Source organism: Astatotilapia calliptera, chromosome 8 (assembly GCF_964374335.1).
Source record: "Astatotilapia calliptera chromosome 8, fAstCal68.1, whole genome shotgun sequence".
Taxonomy (NCBI): Eukaryota; Metazoa; Chordata; class Actinopteri; order Cichliformes; family Cichlidae; genus Astatotilapia; species Astatotilapia calliptera.
The window spans coordinates 5236395-5258124 of NC_137429.1; the positions used below are offsets into that span (position 1 = coordinate 5236395).

Consider the following 21730-nt stretch of genomic DNA (forward strand, 5'->3'; position numbering starts at 1 on the left):
GCTTGAACTGGCACTGGTGCCAACTAAGCTAGATGAAGTGTCAGGCACTGGAAACACAATTTCAAATCCAGGTCTCTGTCTGATTGCTGCGTCTTTTACATCTTTGACCCTCATATAGATCATTTGGGTCAGTGTCCCACTTCTGAAATGGGCATAACCTCTGCCAAGAAGGAGAAAGTGCTGTTTCATTTGCACGTCTTATTTGGGACTTCCAGCAGTAAATCTTTTATAAAATTGTCTTTCAGTGCACAAAACGCGTCGTGGTCCACTTAAAAATTTATGGTGTATTTGCTTTGCAGGCTTAGGTTTTTATGTTATTGGCTAGTCCTGTGTAAAAATGTAAATAATCATAGAATGCAAAGATATACTAACTGAAAATGTTGCAAAGACAATGTGTCAGATGTTGAAACTAACAAATGACATGATTTTTGTGCTCACGTTGAATTTGATACCTGAAAAACATTTCAAAGTTGCAGCAGAGCAAGTTTACCACCGCGTTGCATCACCTCGTCTTTTAACGATCCCCTGTGTAAGAGTTTGTGAACTTGGAACATTATTGGACTTTTGAAAGACACTGTTTCCTATTATTACTTGATATAAGTTTTCATCACAGTTAAAGGCCTCCTGTGTCATATTTTGAAACAAAATATTTCATAATGTGTGGCATGATTTCAGTGAGTGGCAGGATTGGACTGCAGGCAGGCTAAATAAGCACTTTTTCACCCTGTAATGTTTAAGGAATGTAGTTTGGCTTTATCTCCATGAAATAGTCCTTGAGCAAAATAATACATTGTTTTCATAGTTGAATATATTACTCCAAAATCTGTATCCAGCCCTCCCTCACTCCTTTTTATCCAGTTCATGTTTGGAGTGGGGCTGGAGCCTATCCCAGCTGTCATAGGGTGGGAGGCTAGGTACACATAAAGACTCAATCATTCACACCCACGTTCATGTTCAGTGGACATTTGTGTCTTTGGAATGTGGGAGGAAGCCACAGAGAAGTGCAGGACCTGCCAACCACTGCACCACCATGCCGCCCAGAATTTTGTGGTGTGGTGGTTACCTATGCTGTGTGCACTAATGCCACTTCATTACTATCACAGACAATGCGCCCAGTCTTTGCACTCACAACATGTTCTGTGAGGTCTTTCCTCTTCAGCCTGAAGGGTAGGACGTCCCCGATTTCCAAACAGCACATCAGACTCAGATCTCTCAGACAAAAAGCAGTTCATGGATTTTTTTTACTTGGATGCTAACTGTGTTCAGTGACAGTAGTTTCCACAAGTGTTCCTGAGCCCATACAGTGATTCCCACTACAGAACCACATCTGTACTCAATGAAGATCATTGCTATTCAGTATTGGTTTTCATCCTTTCAGAGGTTTCTGTGGATTCTCTGAATCTTTTAATATTATGTAGACACAGATGATGAAATTCCCAAGTTCACCTTATCTAGCTTTTGCTTGTGAACTCTTTGTCCATGCAGAACGATGAACACTTTGCAATCTTTACTTCTGAAGGTTCAGCCTCACAGGTGAAATTTCATAGTTTCAGTAATTGATTTGTGGGTTTTGAGACCATCTAGTATGCTTTGAGTGATTTGCAAATCATTGCTGTGTATGCATTTACATTTTACAGTAATCTGACTGTTATGGTGCTAGCACACCTACTGTGTTTTGTGATGGAGGCGTGTCCTTTCCACTGACTCTGATGTCACCCCTTTTCCCTGCAAAGCCAGTGCACAGCTGACTCCACTCAGCAATCAGCACTGGGTATGAAAGCTTGGGAAAGGAGCTGACCAGCCCCAGTGGGCAAGCTTCAGTAGTGTTGAGTGTCTATGGTCTTCTTCTTCTAGCAAGTGTAGGTTTTTGTTTTTTTTTTACAGGGAGAAAAAAGCTTTAATTAAATCTCCTTCCTTTCAGCCTTCATTTAGAGTTTGCTGTCATCTCTCTTTTGTCTTCGGTTTTTCATAAACGTAGGGTCTTATCTGTCTAAGCTAAACCTTTTAAACAGAATCTTCACATTATTTCTGAATCTACCTCCTGCAACTCTTTTTTCCCTCTCTCTCACCCTTGTTATAGTGACTCCTCTCATGAAACACTAACATATTTGGAAATGGGGTGATAAGAAAACAATAAAATATCTATCACATTTTCTCAAGTCTGTGGTTATGTCACAATGTTTTACATTCACACAAAATAAAGAAAAGACCATCTTGAAGCCTACCTTGAAGATGCAGTTAGAAAGATGTCTGCTCTTTAATGACTCAAATTGACAGATTAGCTAATCTGCATGTCAATACACAGCCTACTCATGCCTGCACGCTGTTGCTTAGCATTTCATGCAGGATGGCTAAAAAAGCTCCAGCTGAAATTCTGAATCTCATGCTGCTCTCTCTTCAGGTCAGCACTGTTTCGTAAAACCTTTTCTGACATTCTCCCAGGATGCTGTATTGCCTAAGTTTCTTGCAGGAATAGATGTGAGTGATGGATTCTTGATGGATCCCCACAGGCTTGGGCTTCTGGGATCAAAAAACTGTCTTTCATGTGTTTTTTTAATGTTGTGTGAGAGGGTTCTTATCACACCATTTCACAACTCTCTCCTTATACTGATAGGGCGCTATTCTTGTGCATTAAGCCCAAGATAGCTGCATCTTCGGAGAATTTGATGACACAATTATCCCGGTTCATGCTTCTGCAGTAACTCGAGCAGGCACACAAGAGCAAACACTGAGAGGAGACAATTGTAGCTCTAATGTAGCATGTGGATGTGTTTTGATTGACAATCACACTGAGAGCTTTTTCATCTGGGTAAGGTTTTTCCAAGAAGCTCTGGAAAACTCTGGAAAACCTGATCTCAATTATAGATATTTATATGTATTGACTATATACAGGTTCTTCAATTGTGCGCTAATGTATCCAACTCTGGTTTTTAAAAGCAGGAATTATTTGAGGCAGAGATCTGACTCCTTGTTACCTTTGTGGGGAAGTGCCTTTTAATAATTGTTTGCATGATTTCTGTTTCTTCCTACACATTTTACGTCAGTGAAGATGGGCACAAGAAGAAAGCTTCCAGGTCACATTTCATCAGAGAAGCTGCATTTGCTTGGTTGAATCTGGCAGTATGCAGCCGATTACAGTAGTATTAGTGACTCAAAGGTAGAGAGTGCAAAGATTATTCTCTCCCTGTGTGTGCATATTTCATAAAATAAATAGTATGCTTCTTGATACTGTTCATGTAATATATAGCTCTTACACTGACCAGCCACTTCAATAAATCCACTTGCCTAATACTGTATAGGTCGAAACATCTCTGACCTGTAAGGATGTTTGTAATACATCCATTGTCCCAGTAGGTCTGCTTGACATTAAGGCCAAGACAGCACCGCAGGCCTTTTGTCACATTCCTTGAATTCAGTTTTTGGTTCTAAGTTGAGAACCAGATGCTCTGGTGCACACAGGGCAGGAGATTGATATTCATTGGTCACACTTCTGTAACACCCTCACAGCCACAGTGCACCAGTGCACGCATTAATGACATAGTCCCCTCATCCTCTTGCTTTGGGAACGGTTATGATTGATACTCACAGGTACAGTGTAAAAGGTACAGACAGGGGGGGTTAAAAGAGAAAAATAGAGCTGTGGTCATATTCAGTCCAGATTAATTGGAGATAAAGTATTGGAATTTCAGGAGCAGGACCACGCCTCCAAACACGCTCCTTCCAGTTCTTATCTATATATGTTCTCCCCTTTACAAGCTGTTCATTCTCGTTTCCTACCCTTCCTCCCCTTTTCAATTCTTTAACTTCTTCACTTCTATTTAGTACATGGAGATCTGCCAGGCCTGGGAGCTGCCACCAGTCTCCTTCGAGGCCTTCCCCAAACCGCAGCTGAATTCATTTCCAAGCCATTCACCTTAACCTACTAAAACGCTGTCGAACCTAAAATGAGGACGTGGGCCCAGCTAGTGAACTGATAACTCCAACAAGACTGGGTCTAGGAAATCAAAACATAAACATGCACACAGAAATCCTTCAGTTTCTGATTGGATTTTGCAGCATTCTGTAGAAAAAAGAAAAACATGATGCAAACTGGGCACACAGGTTTGGAGAATGCATCTTTTGGGAGACCGCAAAGATGAAAACCACGACACGGACCTTTTCTTGGAGGAAGAACGATTAGATAAGACTGCCAGCTTTAAAACGTTATTGGTAATGGTGAGGATGATTGTGTTACCTTCAGAAGAAGATAACCTGGGAATAATATCCAGGGAGATGGCTGGCCAATTTAAATGATGGAGAGGAAGAAGGATGGAATAACCTGGAAGAGCACTGGTGGGAGTGCTTGCTCTGGGCTCAAATTAGGGCAGGAGGCACCAAAGGCCACTCATTTCTTACTTTAGAGCAGACTTAGGTGGCAGCAGTTTCTGAAATCTAAAATCAATTAAAAAAAAAAATTCTCAAAACGTGAGTGTTTATTGAACCTTCTGGCAAATTATGTCTATATGAGTTTTCATTTGTCGAATTTTCTCTGCACTGTGAAATTATTGCTCATGGTAGCGCTTCATGTGTCACATTGTATACATCAAGTTTTTCGGGGGGAAAAATCACAGTGATGATGTAAAGGCCACAAAAACTAATAGGATTCACTTGGTGTTACAGGGTTAAAGCCAACAAATTGGTGTAATTAGCTCTCGTGGTTTTGCTCTGCATTTACATTTCTGTTTAAATTTGAAGTAAAAAGACATTTTAAAACATAGTTATGGTCCCAGTTTTGAGTAAGAGTCTAATATTTAGACCAGATTGCTCAAAAGAAGATCCTGAAGCTCAGAATTTAGTTTAAATAATGGTGAGACTTTGATCTCAAAGCTATAACCTTTGAAAGATTGTCCACTGCAGGCCTCTGGTTATGTCTTTCATTTGCACTTCCCTCTCTACTTACTTCATCGTTCACTGACGGCACTTCCTTTAAAATGATTATAATGGCCATGCAGAAGCTCCTTTCATAGACTTGATTAGTAGAATATCTTTAATCTGTATTCACGTAGCACTCCCATTATCCTTTGTGTTCTGAATAGGGACTAAATACAGTGTGAATGTTGTAATGATTACACTAGTCAGACAGACTGTAAAAATGCAATGGGCTTGATTAATTATTAAAAACCTGGTCTTTTACAGGTTGTGATCATGAATGTGTTACAATGGAGATAACTTAAACTTTATTCAGGGTCAGTTTTTTAGCAGGAAAGTGTAATTATTTGCATTTAAATCCACGTCTGCCTAATGAGCCCTCGACAGCTCACCCCTGCCCTACAGTGAGAGGGGAAATTTCCACTGGAGTTGTTGTTGTCATCCAGTTGCTCACCCTTCCACCAATATGGCACTGACAGAATGCACAGACATTTATGGCTGATATGCCCAGCTGTTTGTTGACAGTGGGGAATAGGAGCTGACTACTGGCAGGAATGTAGGCTGACGGAGAGCGGAAAAGTACTGGGGGTAGTCAACAACTACTCCCATAAGCCCCCTGACCAGTTAAGCACGTTCCAATAGTTGTGTCTCGAGGGCCAATTTTAAACAAGCCTGTAGTTACAAGCGACAGCAAAATAAAATGACATTTATTCTCTGGAACGAGGTTTTTCCGATCTCTCACAGGTTCATAAAATGCTTCTCTTGCCATTTGTATTGGCAGTGATAAGCCACAGTCAAACAACCATTGATGTTCTCACTCTACGTTTTCCCTCCCAGGACCAGTTCAGATGCCAGGATATGCTCATCCCCAGTATTGATCCAATAACATTGCTCTCTTTTCCCCCACATTTTCCCACTGAAAAATTGGATCGTTTTTTGTAAAGTGTGATGCAAAATCCTGTGTCAGTGAGCCAAATTATATAACTTTATAATGATGCTGTTGTAGAAAAATTCCTTCTAACATGTTCTGTCTAGAAGTAATCCTGACAGTCAAAATTTCAGGCTGCAGACAGAGCTAAACAAGCTTTTTGCACAGTTTCAGTTTTGTTTAAGTCTTGGTTGATGTCAAAAAACAGCCGGAACCCCGAAAACGAACATCTCGGGCAGACGCATCTGCCTCATCCACCTGTTGTCAAAACCTTCTGTTTGTGAGAGTTAGCCAGTCAGAAGAAAGTTGGCTTAAAGAGTAAAATGGTGTGTCACAGAGTAAAGATTAACCAAGGGTCTGCACTAAAGAGCAGATGGATATGTCAGCACTAATACATTTTATTTTTTCTTCCCGCCCCAGGAAATTAAAACCTTCAGACACTTAATTGCATTCTGATTAATTTTGATGAATCGATTTGAATCTTTTATGTCTTAAAATATGCTGGATGTTTCTTAAACATACAAAATTGGACTAGAACCAGTTTAAAATGGCAAAATAATTCAGTTTCTTATTCTTTGCACCTTCATTTTTTTTTCAATGCTCATTTTTATTCCGCTGAGTCAACACAAGACATGATTATTTTTCTGTGTTCTTGTGTTTGCTTGCCTCTCATGTGAGAGTCAGGTGTCCCAAGTCACATTTCTTTTTGAAATCAGGTGACGTTCGTGTCTTTTGTTTGGAGAAGTAACGCACTTAAATGTGCACGACCTATATCTGCGCAATTTGTGTCGCATATCTTTATGCATGTTAAAAACATATTTCACAAATATGGGATGATTTTTACTGAACATGTATATATCTCAACTATGTTAATGAAGCTGACTGACAGATCAAAAACAACAAAGACATCTAAACTAAGTCGAAATTGAACCTTACTGGAGTAATACTTGAACAAATATGTTATTCTTTAAATGACTGAAGCAGAGGAAAGAGGGCTACCCAAATCTAACCATCACATCAAAAACAGTAAATATGTCGCCGTTCTCACACGACTGTCTGATTCTCATGGATGAGACAACAGGAAATTGCATTGCATGCAAAACAATAACGCATGCGCGTTACTTTGGGGAAAAAATGGAAGAAATTTCACAGGTTACTGCTGCAAAGCTTAAACGTGTCCCTTGAAATAAAATGCACAAAATCATCAGGGAATAGAAGTGCAAATCAAGCGTCCCTCGGGTGTGCTTCGAATGAGGATGATTAGACACATCACTGACTGCAGCCTTTAGAAATCCTGGTTTTGACATTAGCCTGAAGTGAAATACAAAACACGAGCATACATGAAATTGACCAAATAATGCATGAAAATACAGAAAAGGTTTTTTACTCTTTGCTTGTTCATAGCAGAAATATGTGGTTGGCTTCTTGTACTCTCCCTTTCAAATGAAACATTTTCAAGGACAGCAAATCTTCCTCTGACTGGCAAGTTTTAAAGTCTTACAGGAAAAGTGCTAATCATTTCCAAAGTATTCCAATGCAAGGCATAAACTCACAGATTCATCTATCACAGCTGCTCGAAATACCTTAAAATGAAGCAAGATCAAATCTTGTTAGAGCACAAATGAAGCTGATATGGTGCAATAAACAACCTGCCACTTGACAACAATATGACTAATGCTTGTTTTGATGACATCTACCAGGGATCAGCTTATTATCATGTAGTGGGACCTGATAAAAAAAAGGTGATATGTGTCGTGACATTTTGTGGTGGTGATGTCTGTTATTTCCCTGGAATACTGCTTTAGGCTGTTGTTTTTTCTTTTTTCCCTCTTTGCACATACTGTGTAAACTCTAATGTTTTGATTGAGGGGCAGGACACGCTGGCATTATGAGGACAATCCCAACTGTACCGACACAGCCGTCGCTTATGTAATGGGAGATTTGACTGGGACACTGTGTTCCCTGACGAAGGCACTTCTTTTCAAAACCATGTGTGGCAAGCTTCCAGAGAATCATTCACAGAGAGTGTACTCCTGTTCACTCGGACTGGAGGAACTAAACAAGGAGCAGAGTGTGTCTGATTATGTTATCATTGAAATGAAGAATGAGGTGGAGGTTACTATGTAAGGACTTTGAAACAGCAACACCTGTTTACTGACTGCAAATCATTGTTAGTACAGTAGGTGCTTTACAGTATGAAGTTAATAATTCTTGATTGTGTATACCTAATCAAATACAGCTAATTGTAGCAAAATGTATATATCAGCTTTAAAGCAAAAGCTTCTTTATTTGTCATAATCCACAAAGCCAGATTTGTTAAGAAAGCATAGTATTGAATCAAACTATGTCAAACTCAGTTGTAGTCTGCAACATCTGGTGGCTTACTTGACACTCTTCTACATGACCTACACCAGTGGCAGGTTTTTAAACCAATTTAGCCTTCCCACAGTTGCTACTCATCTGCAAGTGGCTTTGCAACCCACTGCCAGCCCAAATCATGCTTTCAGGCTGTTTCTGACCTAACGTCATATCTGCTGTCATTGCTGGAAGCAGCCCATCAATAGATGTGTACACTGTCGTTTAAAAGGGATGGAGATGGTCAGCAACAATACTCAGGCAACATTGATGCAAAGCAGGATGCAACCATGCTTTCATGTCGTTCATGCAAAATTCTGGTCCTACCATCTGAATGTCACGGCAGAAGTCAACACTTATCACATCATGCAATGCTTTTCCAATCTTCTGTGGTCCACTTTTGGTGAACCTGTACAATTTGTATCCTCAGTTTTCTGTTCTTATCTCACAGGAATGGAAACCAGTGCCGTCTTCTCCTCCTATACCCCATTTGCTTCAATGTTTTATGTGTTGTGCTCTCTCTGCATATCTTTTTTGTAACAAAGAGTCATTAAACTCGCATATCTGGCACCACCAACCACACTGCATTCAAAGTCACTTAAATCACCGTTCTCCCCCATTCTGATGCTTGTCTTTTACTTTAGCAGGTCATCTTGACCATTTCTGGATCCCTAAATGCAGACTTGCTGCAATGTGATTGTCCCATTAGATATTTGCATTAATGAGCAGCTGGTGGCTCTATGCACATAGATGGTGAAGGTCCCAGAACAGAGCCATAGAGCTAAAAACAAATTACTGAAGATGGAAATGGGAAGGCAAGTTATTTGGGCTTTAGCAGTCCTGACAGAAATGCTTTTCAGCTTGATGGGTGAAAACCAGTGTTGAAATAGATTTCATGTGGGGCTCTGACCTATGTCCAATCCAATATCTTTGAGAGCTGGAAAACAGGCCTTACCCTAAAAATCACTAAAGGAATTTTAGTTTGCTGAAAGAAGAGAGTGCATGACACCAGCTCAGTCTGTGCTATTTGCAGGCATGATCACACAAACTTTGTACCAGCGGGTTAAATGTTTAATGTCTGATCAGAACATGTTGGACAGCTGCCTTGTCACATTCACTGGGAAAGTTCAGGGCTGCCCAAACCAGACTGAATATGTTTGCCGTTGAGTCCAGTTTAATCCTGAATGAAGGTTGAAAGTGTGAAAACCAGATGAGTTGAACTGCACGTCTGTCATACTTTTAGCAAACTGGCAGCTAAGTTTCAGACACACAACTTCCTCTGACCTCACTTACATTAAACCTATACTAGTGAACGCTAACCATGAATTATTACAGTAATCACAATGTCAAAAAAACTTACCCAGTGCACCAACACAGTTATGGGTAATGTTTTAATTCTTAGTAATGTATTACATAACACCAGATCAAAGTAAGCTCTTGTAATGGGTCATTTTCTGCTTGGGTACTGCATACTCTTGATAAAGGTTTGAGCATTTTGGTTGGCTACATGGGGCTTTTTTGCGTCTTTGCATGTTCTACATATACTGTCAGCTCTTGTTCTGAAGGTTATTATATCTAAGTAAAACTAAACTAAAAGGCTTTTAGTTAATACGAATTAGACTAAACAAGGAATATTGTGCACATGTAAATCCCAAGTAAGATAAATGACAAAATATGCTATTTTAGTCTCAGCTTTAGCTTTAGTCAGAACAACACATCCAGCACATATCTATTCAGACTCACATGTTTACTGAGAGTGCTTGAGTTGTAGCATAATACCTGTTCTGAACTTCTTAATTGTAAGCTGCAAATAAATATAGTAATTAATGAAATTGGTGAATCGGTGTTGAAACCAAATGAAAAAACAAAACTACATTAACTATGCTCACGTTTTAACTTTTGTAAGTTAGGTAGCTGGACCGGCCAGCTACCTAGCCTGACCTGTTTCCCCATTGTGATGTTTGTGTATTGTATGTATGGTCGGCAAGGTCAGTCTCTCAATTGCCCCTCGGGGATTCAGAAGTTAAGTCTTCTGAATCTGAATGAACTTTTGTATGTTGCATGGCAGCAGGAGGCAAAGCCTGAGACATGTTGAGACATGTACTTCTGCTTTCATACAAAATAAAGTCTTGGGTTTTTTAAAATGTTTTAAATTGACATTAAACACACCTTTTATGTATTGGCCTTAAAGTGAACAGGCTGGTTATTTTGTTTCAATTTTACGCAATTTATGGTTTCGGTGTAGCTCCAGTTTCTCTGGGTTCCCCAAACAAAGATGGTGGTTCTTCCTACTGGTGATTCTTGTGATTCCACCCAAAATACTATTCAGGGGCTTGTAAGCATTGCAAAGATGGCCAACAAGCAGTAAGCATGGCTTCTAGAAGAGGATTAATATTAGTTTAGGGTTTATTGTTGTTTATTGTGTTTGTGTTAGCGTTTTTATGACTAAAACCACTTGATAAACGTGTTAATTTATTTATATATTAGTTCAGCTTGGGGAACTGAGGAAGAATTTAGGAAGAATTTCGAAAGTTGGGGCCTCTGAGTTTGCTAGAGTGGAAGAACCCAAACTCACTAAGCCCGCCTCCTCCTCTTCTGATTGGCCAGCCTGGAGAGTAAATTAGAATTCCCACTCTCCCATTGGCTGGAGAATCCTACATCTCCGCTGCTGCCTCCCTTGTTTTCATACTACAGCATGAAAACACCTTCAGTGGTTTGGAGTAGCTTAGCTTTGGAACCTGTTTCTGAGTAGACTCGGGACCTCACAGAGCAACAATGAAGTTCGTTCGGTTTATCATGAAAAACGCCGCCGTGGCCAGCGCGCCGCAACACATCGAGCATTTCTCGAAATTCTCTCCTTCACCCCTCTCCATGAAGCAGTTTCTCGATTTCGGTGAGTATTGATCCTCGCTAATGTTGTTGCTGGTTTGTTTTTGTGACAATGGGGGGCTACGTGACCTATGTGGCGTCAGCTGCGAAGACGTGACCACAGATGTACCACCGTTTCGTGACCAAATGTCCCGTGGCCATGCATGCTTGCACGGCTCTGCATCTGCTCTGCAGTGTTTGCAGAAACATGGTGCTCATTTTTGCTAGTGTTGCGTCAGACGTGGGCCTATCACTGTGTGCATTATAGTATATGTTTTTAATTTTCTCACCACTATGAACTGCTAATAAAGACTTTATGATGTGCAGACTATCACGCGTTTTGTGCAAAGGGATTGCAAGTCTCGACACAGATGTTAACATGCGAATATTAATTTTCTATTATTGTTGTTATTATTGTTGTTGTTGTTATTATTATCGCTGTTATTGTTTTTGTTTTGTTTTTATCCATCTGACTTTAATTTTGTTGGATTAAAGTTAGTTTAAAAATTACCCACCGTTATGCATACAGTTGTTTATTCCAGTCAGCAGTTCAAAAAAAAAATTTCTCTAAATGTCTCAAATTCGCACAAAGTCCTTCTTACTAACATTTAAGACATTAAAAAAACTTCTGAATGAGTATTTTTCTCCGGATCATCTAGTCAGTACATCTGTTTGTCCCCAATTCAGGTTCCATTAATGCCTGTGAAAAGACGTCCTTTGCTTTTCTGAGGCAGGAGCTTCCAGTAAGGCTCTCAAATATCATGAAGGAGATTAACTTGCTCCCTGACAAACTGCTCACAACTCCATCTGTGAAAATGGTGCAGGGCTGGTAAGTTGAATGGGGTTTATTGATTAATATGATCCAAGTAATCAAATGTATTTAGTTGCTTTTTATATTGTAAATGTATTTATTCAGCAGAAACATTTTCTAAAACAAAAGAGCAGCTTATTACAGTTAGTGTCTGTCAGCCTCCAGTGTTTTAAGAAGCATATTTGATGCCAGCTTTTATCTTCTGTCTAGTCACAGTCACAGCTGTTGACTTGTTTATTGCCAGTTTATCCCCCCCCCCCCCCCCCATCGTGCTCAGAATTACAAAGCCCCCTATCTGACCAAGCTGTACTCCTTCCAACTAGGGCTGCGCTGGTGAGTGTGAGGCGGAGACGTTAGAGTTGAACTTTACCCTAGTTTCTCCTCACATGTCACGTGACTGTTGTTTTCAAGGCTGCCGTTTCTGCTGTTTCCCTTTATGAGGAGTGGGCTGTGATCTGTATATGTGCCATAAACAAAGTTTTTCTTAAAGAATTGAGGACTTAGCAGTTTCTCTTGTATTTTGCAGCACATGTTAACATGTTTTAACTTATATTTTCAGGTATGTCCAGAGTTTAATGGAGCTCCTTGAGTTCCTGGACAAGAATCCTGATGATCACAAAGTCCTTGGAGAGTAAGTTTCTCATTCTTATGGGTGTTTTCATGTTTTGTAATGAAACATGACCTTTGTGTTCTCCCAAGTGCCTTCATCCCTTTCAATGTGATACTGCCCAAACCCCTGATGCAGGATGTCTTTGTCATTCCTCCCCAGGTTTGTTGATACCTTAGTTACCATCAGAAACAGACACAATGATGTGGTGCCCACCATGGCCCAGGGTGTCATAGAATACAAAGAGGCCTTCCCCCAGGATGTGGCCACCAACCAGAACATCCAGTACTTTCTGGATCGCTTCTACATGAGCCGCATCTCAATCCGGATGCTCATCAACCAGCACAGTGAGTAACATTTGAATTTTTTATTTATTTATTTTAATTCACCGTACCTTTATTGTCAGTGTGTTGTTGTTGGATATCATTGAATGCCGTCAGGGAATCATCACATGAAGAGCATGGCCAGCTAGAAATTAGCTTAAATTGTTTACATGCTAGAATTTCTTTTCTTCTGATCAGGTTATGAAAAAGCTTATGAAAATCTAATTTGATTCTGCCGTGTTTAATCTTTTGACCATTTCATTCTGTGTGGGCTTTTAAACAAATTACAGTCTTAATGGGCTCCACACAAACTTAGGCACCGAAAAGAAGAAATGCTGCACCGACTGCTGTGCTTGTATATGATGCAGCGTTCATTGCACAATTACAAGCTGATGTAAATGTACTGATGAGTCATCACATGGATGGATTTGGTGCCGCAAGCCTCCCATTTGGAGCAGAATTCTGAAAGCAAAATTGCTCACATTTTTCTGTTTTAGGCAAAAGAGTGAATGGCTTTACATTTTTCCGACTGATACGCCCCATTTTCCTTCTTTTTGCCTGTTGTCCCTGTGACAAGTGCTGATAACACTCCCATGTCAACAGCAGATGGTTGCTCTGGCATGATGTTATGCTCTTCAGACTTCTGTTTTGTTATTGAGAGCTTGTGGAGGTATCATCAGCCATGTGGAACAAAGACAGGTGATGCATATCACTGATCTGATAGTTTAGATTTTCAAAATCACTGTTGCGTAAAGGAAAGCATTTATGCTTTATTAACTGCACAACTCTTCTTGAGAAACACTTTTAACACGTATGCAGGTTTCTGCATCTCATAGCAGCATATTGTGCTCCTCAGTGGTATTTTTAGCATGTGTTCCCAAGTGTCTGACTTGATGCGTGTTTTTCATTTTCTGTCATTTATATGCTGTTGTGGTGGTAAATGATCATAGTAAACACAGCCAATGTTTCAAATAATAAGGGCACCATATGTTCTAAGTAATCACTGTGTTCAACACAGTTCAGCTCTTCTTCAGTCTTTATGATATCAAAGAAAGGGGATATATGGGTGTCCCAGATACGCATAATATACAAGCTGTATATAATTTATGTTTCATAAAAAATGGGCTGAGGGGTTGCATCAAGGCTGATAATAAGATAAATAAGGATTATTTTGAGCTGTGAATCATGCAAAGCTGATCTACTAGAGTATAACAGTTATATTATAGAGCTGGCATGAACATAATATGACCCCCTTTGAGTTTTTTTTCTAATATATGTATTAATAAGTAGCACTATTAAAACAACAGAAAATAGTTGTACTTCTTCATTATCTTTGCATCAAAACCAAGCTGTGTATAGTATTTGTAGTTTTTAGTTAAACGTGTATCTCAGTGGTCCGTTTGCAGAAGATTCACTGTTTTCTTATTTCTACAGCCCTGATTTTTGACGGTACCACCAATCCGGTTCACCCAAACACCATTGGAAGCATTGATCCTCACTGTAAAGTTGGAGATGTAGTCCAGGGTAAATATACAATATGGTTGAATCTGAATTTTGTTTGTCCCTTTGTTTTTTGTTTTCGGTGACATGCTCTCCCTTTATATTCACAGATGCCTTCGGAAGTGCCAAGATGCTTTGTGATCAGTACTACCTCTGTGCCCCTGATGTGATACTTCAGGAGATGAATCGTAAGTTACAGAATTTAGGAATTCTGGAAGTCTGTCCTGCGGCCCATATTGACCCTTTAGCGTTAAATTTACCCAGGTGTGAAAAATCTTTTAAGGTAATCATGCAAACAGCCTCAAGGGTAAAAGCCATTGCAGTGCAATGAAGTGGTTTCAGTAAAGCACAAATAGACCCCGGGCCTCCAGTATGTATGCACAGTATGAGTGGTTTTATGTAAGAGAGCATGATGGATCCGAGAGGGCTCTAAATATAGCAGAGAGTCTGATTTGATGGCTAAGCGGGCCTAGCTGACCACATCAGGCAGTATTGACACACAGACCTTTTCCTCTCCATCCTCACAAAGCGTAAAACCAGAGTGCAGCAGAGTAATTGCCACTAATGGAAATCATCCATGAGTGGTTAGAATAATGAATTGTAAATGAAGTGGATAGAATAAATACTTCTTTTTTTTTCCTTCTGTGCAGTGAAGAAGACAAATCATCCAGTAACGATTGTTTATGTGCCATCTCACCTTTATCACATGCTGTTTGAGCTCTTCAAGGTAGGAGACCCAGTTTTGAATATGTGCATGTTCAACTCAATATTCCTGAACATCTTGAAAATTTATTTTATTGTCTTAAATATTTATAGAATGCTATGAGGGCCACGATAGAGACTCATGAGAGCAGCAGGAACCTTCCACCTATTAAAGTCATGGTCTCTCTTGGGGATGAAGATTTGACGATTAAGGTGAGTTGCAATCTTAAAAAAATAAAGGGACAATTCATCCTGACCTCCAATTTTCCTCCATGTAGACTGGTTGTTGTCAGTTGCTCGATTCTGGAGATGGTGATTGTACAGATTGCTCAGAGTTTAAAAAGAAATAATAAGAAAAATAAATAAAAAATCCTATTTAACCCTTTAAAACCGGTCTGAGCGGGCACGCTCCGTTTTGCCTAACTATTTTTAAATCCCGGTAGCTCTGCAACCACGTGAGCTAGCACAATAATTTTTTTTTGCATATGATTCCAGAGGAGTTGTACTTACATCTTATGCCATCAGCTTGTCCTAGGTCACAGTTTCCTTCCACACATATCTTTGCAAAAACTGCATAAAAATCACTTGCAGCAATAAAAACATAATATTCCAGAAAAACGCTTTGCCGATCCGATCAGCTGTTTGTAACACTTCCTACGTCCATTAGCGTGAACTATCACATGTCCGCCATGTCCTGCCCGAAACCGGAAGTGACGTCACTTTCGCAGAAATGTAGTTTTTTTTTTACCATCAAGGCCTCATGAGCCTATACTGGTGTTGTTAAAAGTTATGTTTGACTTTCTGTGTCGTTTCTGGGATGCTTAGGACACATATTGCACTGCTGGAAATAGTTTCTTTTGATGCAGATGCTGCTTTTTTGCAAATTTGCACTATAATATTTATTTTCGTTTTTCCTGCAGTGTATAGAAATTGGTGTATTTCAAAAATAAAACTATGAAGACACTCAAAATAAATTTCCTGTGGTGGGAAACTAGTTTGTGCAACTTTTTTGTATTTACAGTTTTGAGGGATAAGCCTCTTAAATTTCTCTAACTAGAAATATATGTTAAAAAAACAAAAATGATTTTCAATTTTATTTATTTTTTTTTTTTTCCTTGCACTTCTTTGCAATTTATGTAATTACTATGCACTTAATGCATGCATATCATTAAAACTTAGGCTATAATGGTTGTATTGATGTATAGCAACTTGAAATACTCCCAAAAATGGCACTACAGCATGTAAAAAAAATATAAGATAAGCTCTGGTGGAATTGGTTCTATGGTAGGTCTTAAAGGGTTAAAACACCAGGCCTCCAGGTAAAATGTGCATTCCCCAACCAGCTGACCAGCGTTTGGCCTCCTTATGATTGCCCCAAAAGTTGATTCTGTTCATCTGGACGTAGCGTTTTCAGTGGGAGAAACGTTTCCCCAACCTTATAAACAACACATTTGCGTGATGACTGAAACAAGTACCATGACTAACAATGGGCTGTGGTGTCAGTTCCTGATCATTAATATGCAAATTTTCATGACCATTGATCAATTGTCATTGGGTAATGGTCATGAGTACCACTCGCAGAGAAGTTTGGTTAAAATGGTACTCACTGTCATTGATCTAAAGGCATGAAAATTTGCATATTAATGATGAAGAAACTCACCTCACAGCCCATTGTTAGTCAGTAGTGCTAGTTTCAGTCTAGTTTTCAGGGTTGGATGATTGAGCGTGCATCAGATTGATGTCAACTTTTTTGCAAACACTCGCCATTTACGTTCTGAGCTGCAGTGAAGCTTGAAAACGTGCAACACAAAACTTCTGAGTAAAAGTTGCACCTTTTGAAATGTTTTGGTTGCAGGGGTTTGCCTTCAAAGTAAAAGTAATCTCCATTTCTGGTTTGTCCCACATTTCAGTTTCACTGCATCATGGCGAGTTGTTTTTAAGTTTGTGTAGACAAATGGACGTCTTCCAGGTGAACTACTGGTGACTGGGCCAGTCTGGTAGGAACCTCTGAGTAAGTGTCATTTAGGTGCAAGCAAAGGCAGGCGTCTCGGCACCTATGATCCCCAAAATTGGGCACCTCAGATCAAAATGATCTAAATGGATCACTGGCACTGGGGGGGAAATGGTGTGATTTCAGGGGTGCATAAATTGGACCAATTTTATGGGTATATTTGGTAAATCCAGAAATTTTTAATAGTAACTCAGTACCTCAAAATTAAATGATTAAAAAGTGCTCAAATCTGCACAGCATACCTGTGTTCAGCCCCACTCTGGATTCAGATAACATCCTTAATGTGGTGGGAAAGCGAAAGATCAAACGACATCCTTGATGTGAACTTGGTCTTGTTCTACATGCATTCATGCAGGTTACTTCAAGGAGTTTCCTCCCATAGTGTTCTAACATATTAACAGCAGCTGGATTAAAGGGTTTAAATTGCCTGTAGGAGTCAACAGGAGCGTAGGTGGTTTTTATTTTTGTGAACAAGCACATATAAAGCAAGGTTAATGAAGCTTGTAAAGGCAAAATTATTTCACCACACTGATCCTGTTTATTGCTGTCGTTGCACCCATTTAGTATTTATTGCATTAATAATACAGGGATATCCCACACGGTACAAAGCGTGCATCTGATTTCAAAGCTAAACTTACCTCTCCTTTTGTCATGTCCACCCAGCGCTTTCTCTAAACATGTTATGTAATGACTTCACCCTCAATTAAGCACAGTGCCTACTGGCACGCAGAGCTACTAAGCTCTGATAAGATTAGCACCATGGGCTGTGTGCATTCATACTCACAGAGCCTATAAATCTTGACTTTATGCCCATGTGTCAACAAAACACTGTCGAGGCTTCTTGTGCCCGACTAGCTTGACTATAAGTGACATACTATAATAAACAAAAACTTATTGGTCTTTAACAGTTTGTGAATTAAATGGCAGAATCTGCACTTGAAATTAGACACAAACATAAGACACTCGGCTTCCACCCTTATATTGAAGCCGAGTGTTCATGACAGGCAGGCCCGTCTCTCTTCAGCTCTGTCCAAGCACCTCACATCATTCTCTATTTTTACCCCCTGCCCGTGCTGTGCTGTAGGTGAGCGACAAGGGTGGCGGTGTCCCATTTCGTAGGATTGAGAACCTTTTCAGCTACATGTACTCTACTGCTCCGGCTCCACAAATAGGAGACCAGAAACGGCCTCCACTGGTAAGTAAAAGTAAAGCCTAAGAAGTCGATCATTAACAGCTTTGCACAAACAACAAACTGTTTATTCAGCAGGTCTAAGGGGTGCCGTTATGAGCACCACATTCTCTTTGGTTGCCTTTCTTTATAGCCTCCAAGCGTTTTGTTGCTTACTTAGTCATTTAAAGTTTGAAGCACTGGACTAATATTGTTGTTTTTCTGAAAAAGCCATTGACCTTCAGTCACAATACAAACTTGACAAAAGATCTGTTTGTTCCATGGATGAGCAGTGCTGCTTTCAGTGTGACAGAACAAAGCCTTCTTAAACCCTTGATCTCCCTCGTCTCTCTGTACAGGCTGGCTTCGGCTACGGTCTGCCCATTTCTCGTCTCTACGCCAAGTACTTCCAGGGGGACTTGCAGCTCTACTCCATGGAGGGCTATGGCACAGACGCTGTCATCTACTTGAAGGTGAGCCAGGCAGGGTGATCATGCATGAAACTGTGACAAGAAGCCGGCAGTTTGAAAGTCTGGAGCGCATAACAAATAGAAGCTGCCCTGTGCCATGCCTTTTGTTAAACACAAAACCGACTCTGCAGACCTGTGGAACTGGTGTAGGTAAGACAGGACATTTGTAATTACATCCTGTCGTCTTGTCCCTCCAGGCGCTGTCCACAGACTCCATCGAAAGGCTGCCAGTGTACAACAAAACTGCTCTGAAGAACTACAAAATGAGCCAAGAGGCTGACGACTGGTGTGTACCCAGCAAAGAGCCGCTAGATCTGAGCAGCTATAAGGTGACCAAGTGAAAACCTCTTCTGGGCAGTACAATGAAGCCTCCAGAATACGTCTTCATATCCCGTGTCATCTTCTGCCAACAAGATGGGAACCAGACTTTGTTTTTTTTCACTCTGAGAATCCTCTTCAGACTAGAGCAGGCATAAGTAGCCTTTTTAATTTCAGCCTGTTTTTTTTAGCAGTAGCTCGTTAATGCTTTCTGCATCCGTTATCCTTTTCATGAGAAAATGCACACATCAGAAATGGCTACTAACAGGAAATGCATTACAATCACCTCTCAGACTTTGGTGAAGTCGCTCCAGTGTTGCTGAACTACACTCGGTATCGGTCGAGAGTGTGAGGTGACGTCCTCGAGGAAGAGACGGGCGGCCGGGGATAATGCAGCATGTTGCGGGTGATTTTAAAAACGTAGATTATGACTGATTTCATACAGTAATGCTGTTGAAGACTTTTCTATTAAAAGTCTTTACAGCTGTTTAATAAGGGACATGTGGAGGTGTTCAGTTAACAGGAAGCGCCTGTTGTTCAGCCTTATCACAGCAATTTCACCCAAAGGATCACTTTATTCGAATACTTGAAGTATTTAAACTAATACTGGTGTTGCACATTGTTACATTTCTGCTGTACTGTAATGCTGTTTCGTGTGTAAATTTGAACAAATGTTTGACTCTGAGCAAGTTTTGTGCATGCATTTCTTTTTTCTTTAAAAAAAAATGTAATCGCAGTATTCCCACTAACATCAGTTTTTTGTGGACCAGGCTAAATGTAATCCACTCTCTTTCTGGGTGTTGTTTTGCATTAATTGCAGTGAAAAGAACAGTACATGATATAATCTACAGGACACACAGTTCTCTCTGACGTACAACAGTAAGCTACAGTATCGTTTGCCTGCCTTGGTGGGTGGTTTAATGCTTTGTGACAGTTCAATGGAGGCAATTGTTATTAAACTTCATCGGATGTCGTGTTTAAACTCTCTACCATCTTGTGATCCAGCAAGGCAGGGGCAGATCTTTTGTTGTAATGTGCCATATGAGAACAAAATGCCCTGTTGCATATGAACAGTTATGTTTTGTTGTTGTTGTTGTGTGTGTGTGTGTGTTGTTTTTTTTTTTTTTTTTTTTTTTTTAAATGATTTAAATCCATCTTAATCATACAGTATGTACAGAATTGTTTTTATAGCTACACTTTTTTGCAGCTGAAAATATTGTAAATACTGTAAATGCGATCCAAATGACAATAAAACAGCAAACAGTTTAAAGTGTTACTCTTCTGTTCTATTTTTTAATTTTAATGTCATCTGCAGTCGGTTAATTAAGCGTACAGAAGTGATTATATCAATCAGTGGATGGTCCCTAGGGTGCAGCTGATTACAGCTGTGGGGGATGAAAGGAGAAGTGATTAGGGAAAGAAACAAAAGTAGAGTTTTGCCGCCCGGTGTCACCGGGTCTCCTCTAAAGATGGAGATGAGGTCAAGTTCAGTAACTCTACCCTGTAGACATTCCACCACGTGACCCTCATGCGCCAAAGAAATCTCACCACGTACGTGACCGATCAGGACTTTACGTCTAGTTATTTCCACTCAGCTGCTTTCACTGCCTCGGGGTACAAAGAGTTACACCACTATTTTGCCGGGAAGTGACAAGAAGGAACACACTGGTTTAGTAGCTCTCGGCTCGGAGCCCAATAAGACAGAGGTCATGTTCGAGTAAACGGACTAAGATGTGGGCTTGTGGTTGCTGGATATGTGGGGAGTGTGAGACTCATGCAGCCAAAGGATAAAAGCCTAAAGGGAGTTCTAATAATAGCTGGCTTCTGCTCGCTTTCTTTTTCAAGAGGGTGAGAGGCAGTATACATTTAACATGTTCAGTAATGGCTGTGCTTTAAAGGTCACTTAGAGATGCTTGTTCTAAATTCTAGAGTCAAAAACTGACTTTTTTACCCCTTAAGCTGTAAAAGGCTGATGGGGCAGCATGGACATCCAAGCTTTTGAATTCGATAACTCAAGGACGAGGCAATGTTGGATTTTAAAATTCATACAAATCTTGCATGTGTTTTAATTTGAGTGACCACGACCTCAAGGTCAGTGGTCATATTTGTAGAAACCAAAAATTAAACTTTTCATTAATACAACTTAATCAACATTACCACTTACAAGCATATTTATTATCCTGTGATTGTGCTATCACTTAATTATCAGTAATTTCAAGTAAACATTACTTGTGTTGTATTTATATGATGAAACCAATCAGGGTAATTTTCACCCCCTGTATAAAATGATCTAAATAAATAAATAACTATCCATCCCAGAGATGTAATCTCTTCCAGCATGTGCTCGATTGGCACTCATTACATGCCTGAAACACCTCAGCTGGCTCCTTTTGATGTGGAGGAGTAGCAGCTCAGTTCCTCACCCTATCTCTAAGGCTGAGTACAGACACCCTTTGGAGGAAACTCATTTCCGCTGCTTGCATCTGCAGTCTCATTCTTTCAATCACTACTCAGAGCTCATGAGTAGAAATGCAGACCTCACAGCTTCACTTTTACACTCTGCTCTCACTTCATCACGACAGACCGGTCTGGCTGTTAGTCTCCCATTCCTCTCTCTGCTAACTTAGGAAGCAACCCCAAGATGCTTAAACTCTCCATGGAAAGTTGTACCTGACCCAGAGTGGACTATCCAGCCTTTTCAGGCTGAGAACCAGATTTGGAGGTGCAAATTCTAATCCAGACTGATCCACACCTGGATGAA

At 40.1% G+C, this 21730-nt stretch overlaps 1 protein-coding gene across 3 annotated transcripts; it reads left to right on the forward strand.

The window, feature by feature from the left end:
- Window positions 1–10536: 10536 nt before the first annotated feature.
- pdk2a (pyruvate dehydrogenase kinase 2a) lies at window positions 10537–20239 on the forward strand. 3 transcript variants are annotated; one of them, XM_080305019.1, is made up of 11 exons: window positions 10537–11084; window positions 11747–11888; window positions 12430–12501; window positions 12640–12824; window positions 14193–14324; window positions 14411–14488; window positions 14951–15027; window positions 15117–15215; window positions 18098–18208; window positions 18541–18654; window positions 18849–20239. In XM_080305019.1, exons 1-11 carry the CDS (start codon window positions 10967–10969, stop codon window positions 18990–18992), a joined length of 1272 nt encoding a protein of 423 aa, XP_080161145.1. In that variant the 5' UTR covers window positions 10537–10966; the 3' UTR covers window positions 18993–20239. The 3 variants fall into 3 exon arrangements, with proteins under 3 accessions (XP_080161145.1, XP_026033861.1, XP_080161146.1); XM_026178076.2 differs by having other exon boundaries at window positions 14235–14324; XM_080305020.1 differs by lacking the exon at window positions 14193–14324.
- Window positions 20240–21730: the final 1491 nt, after the last annotated feature.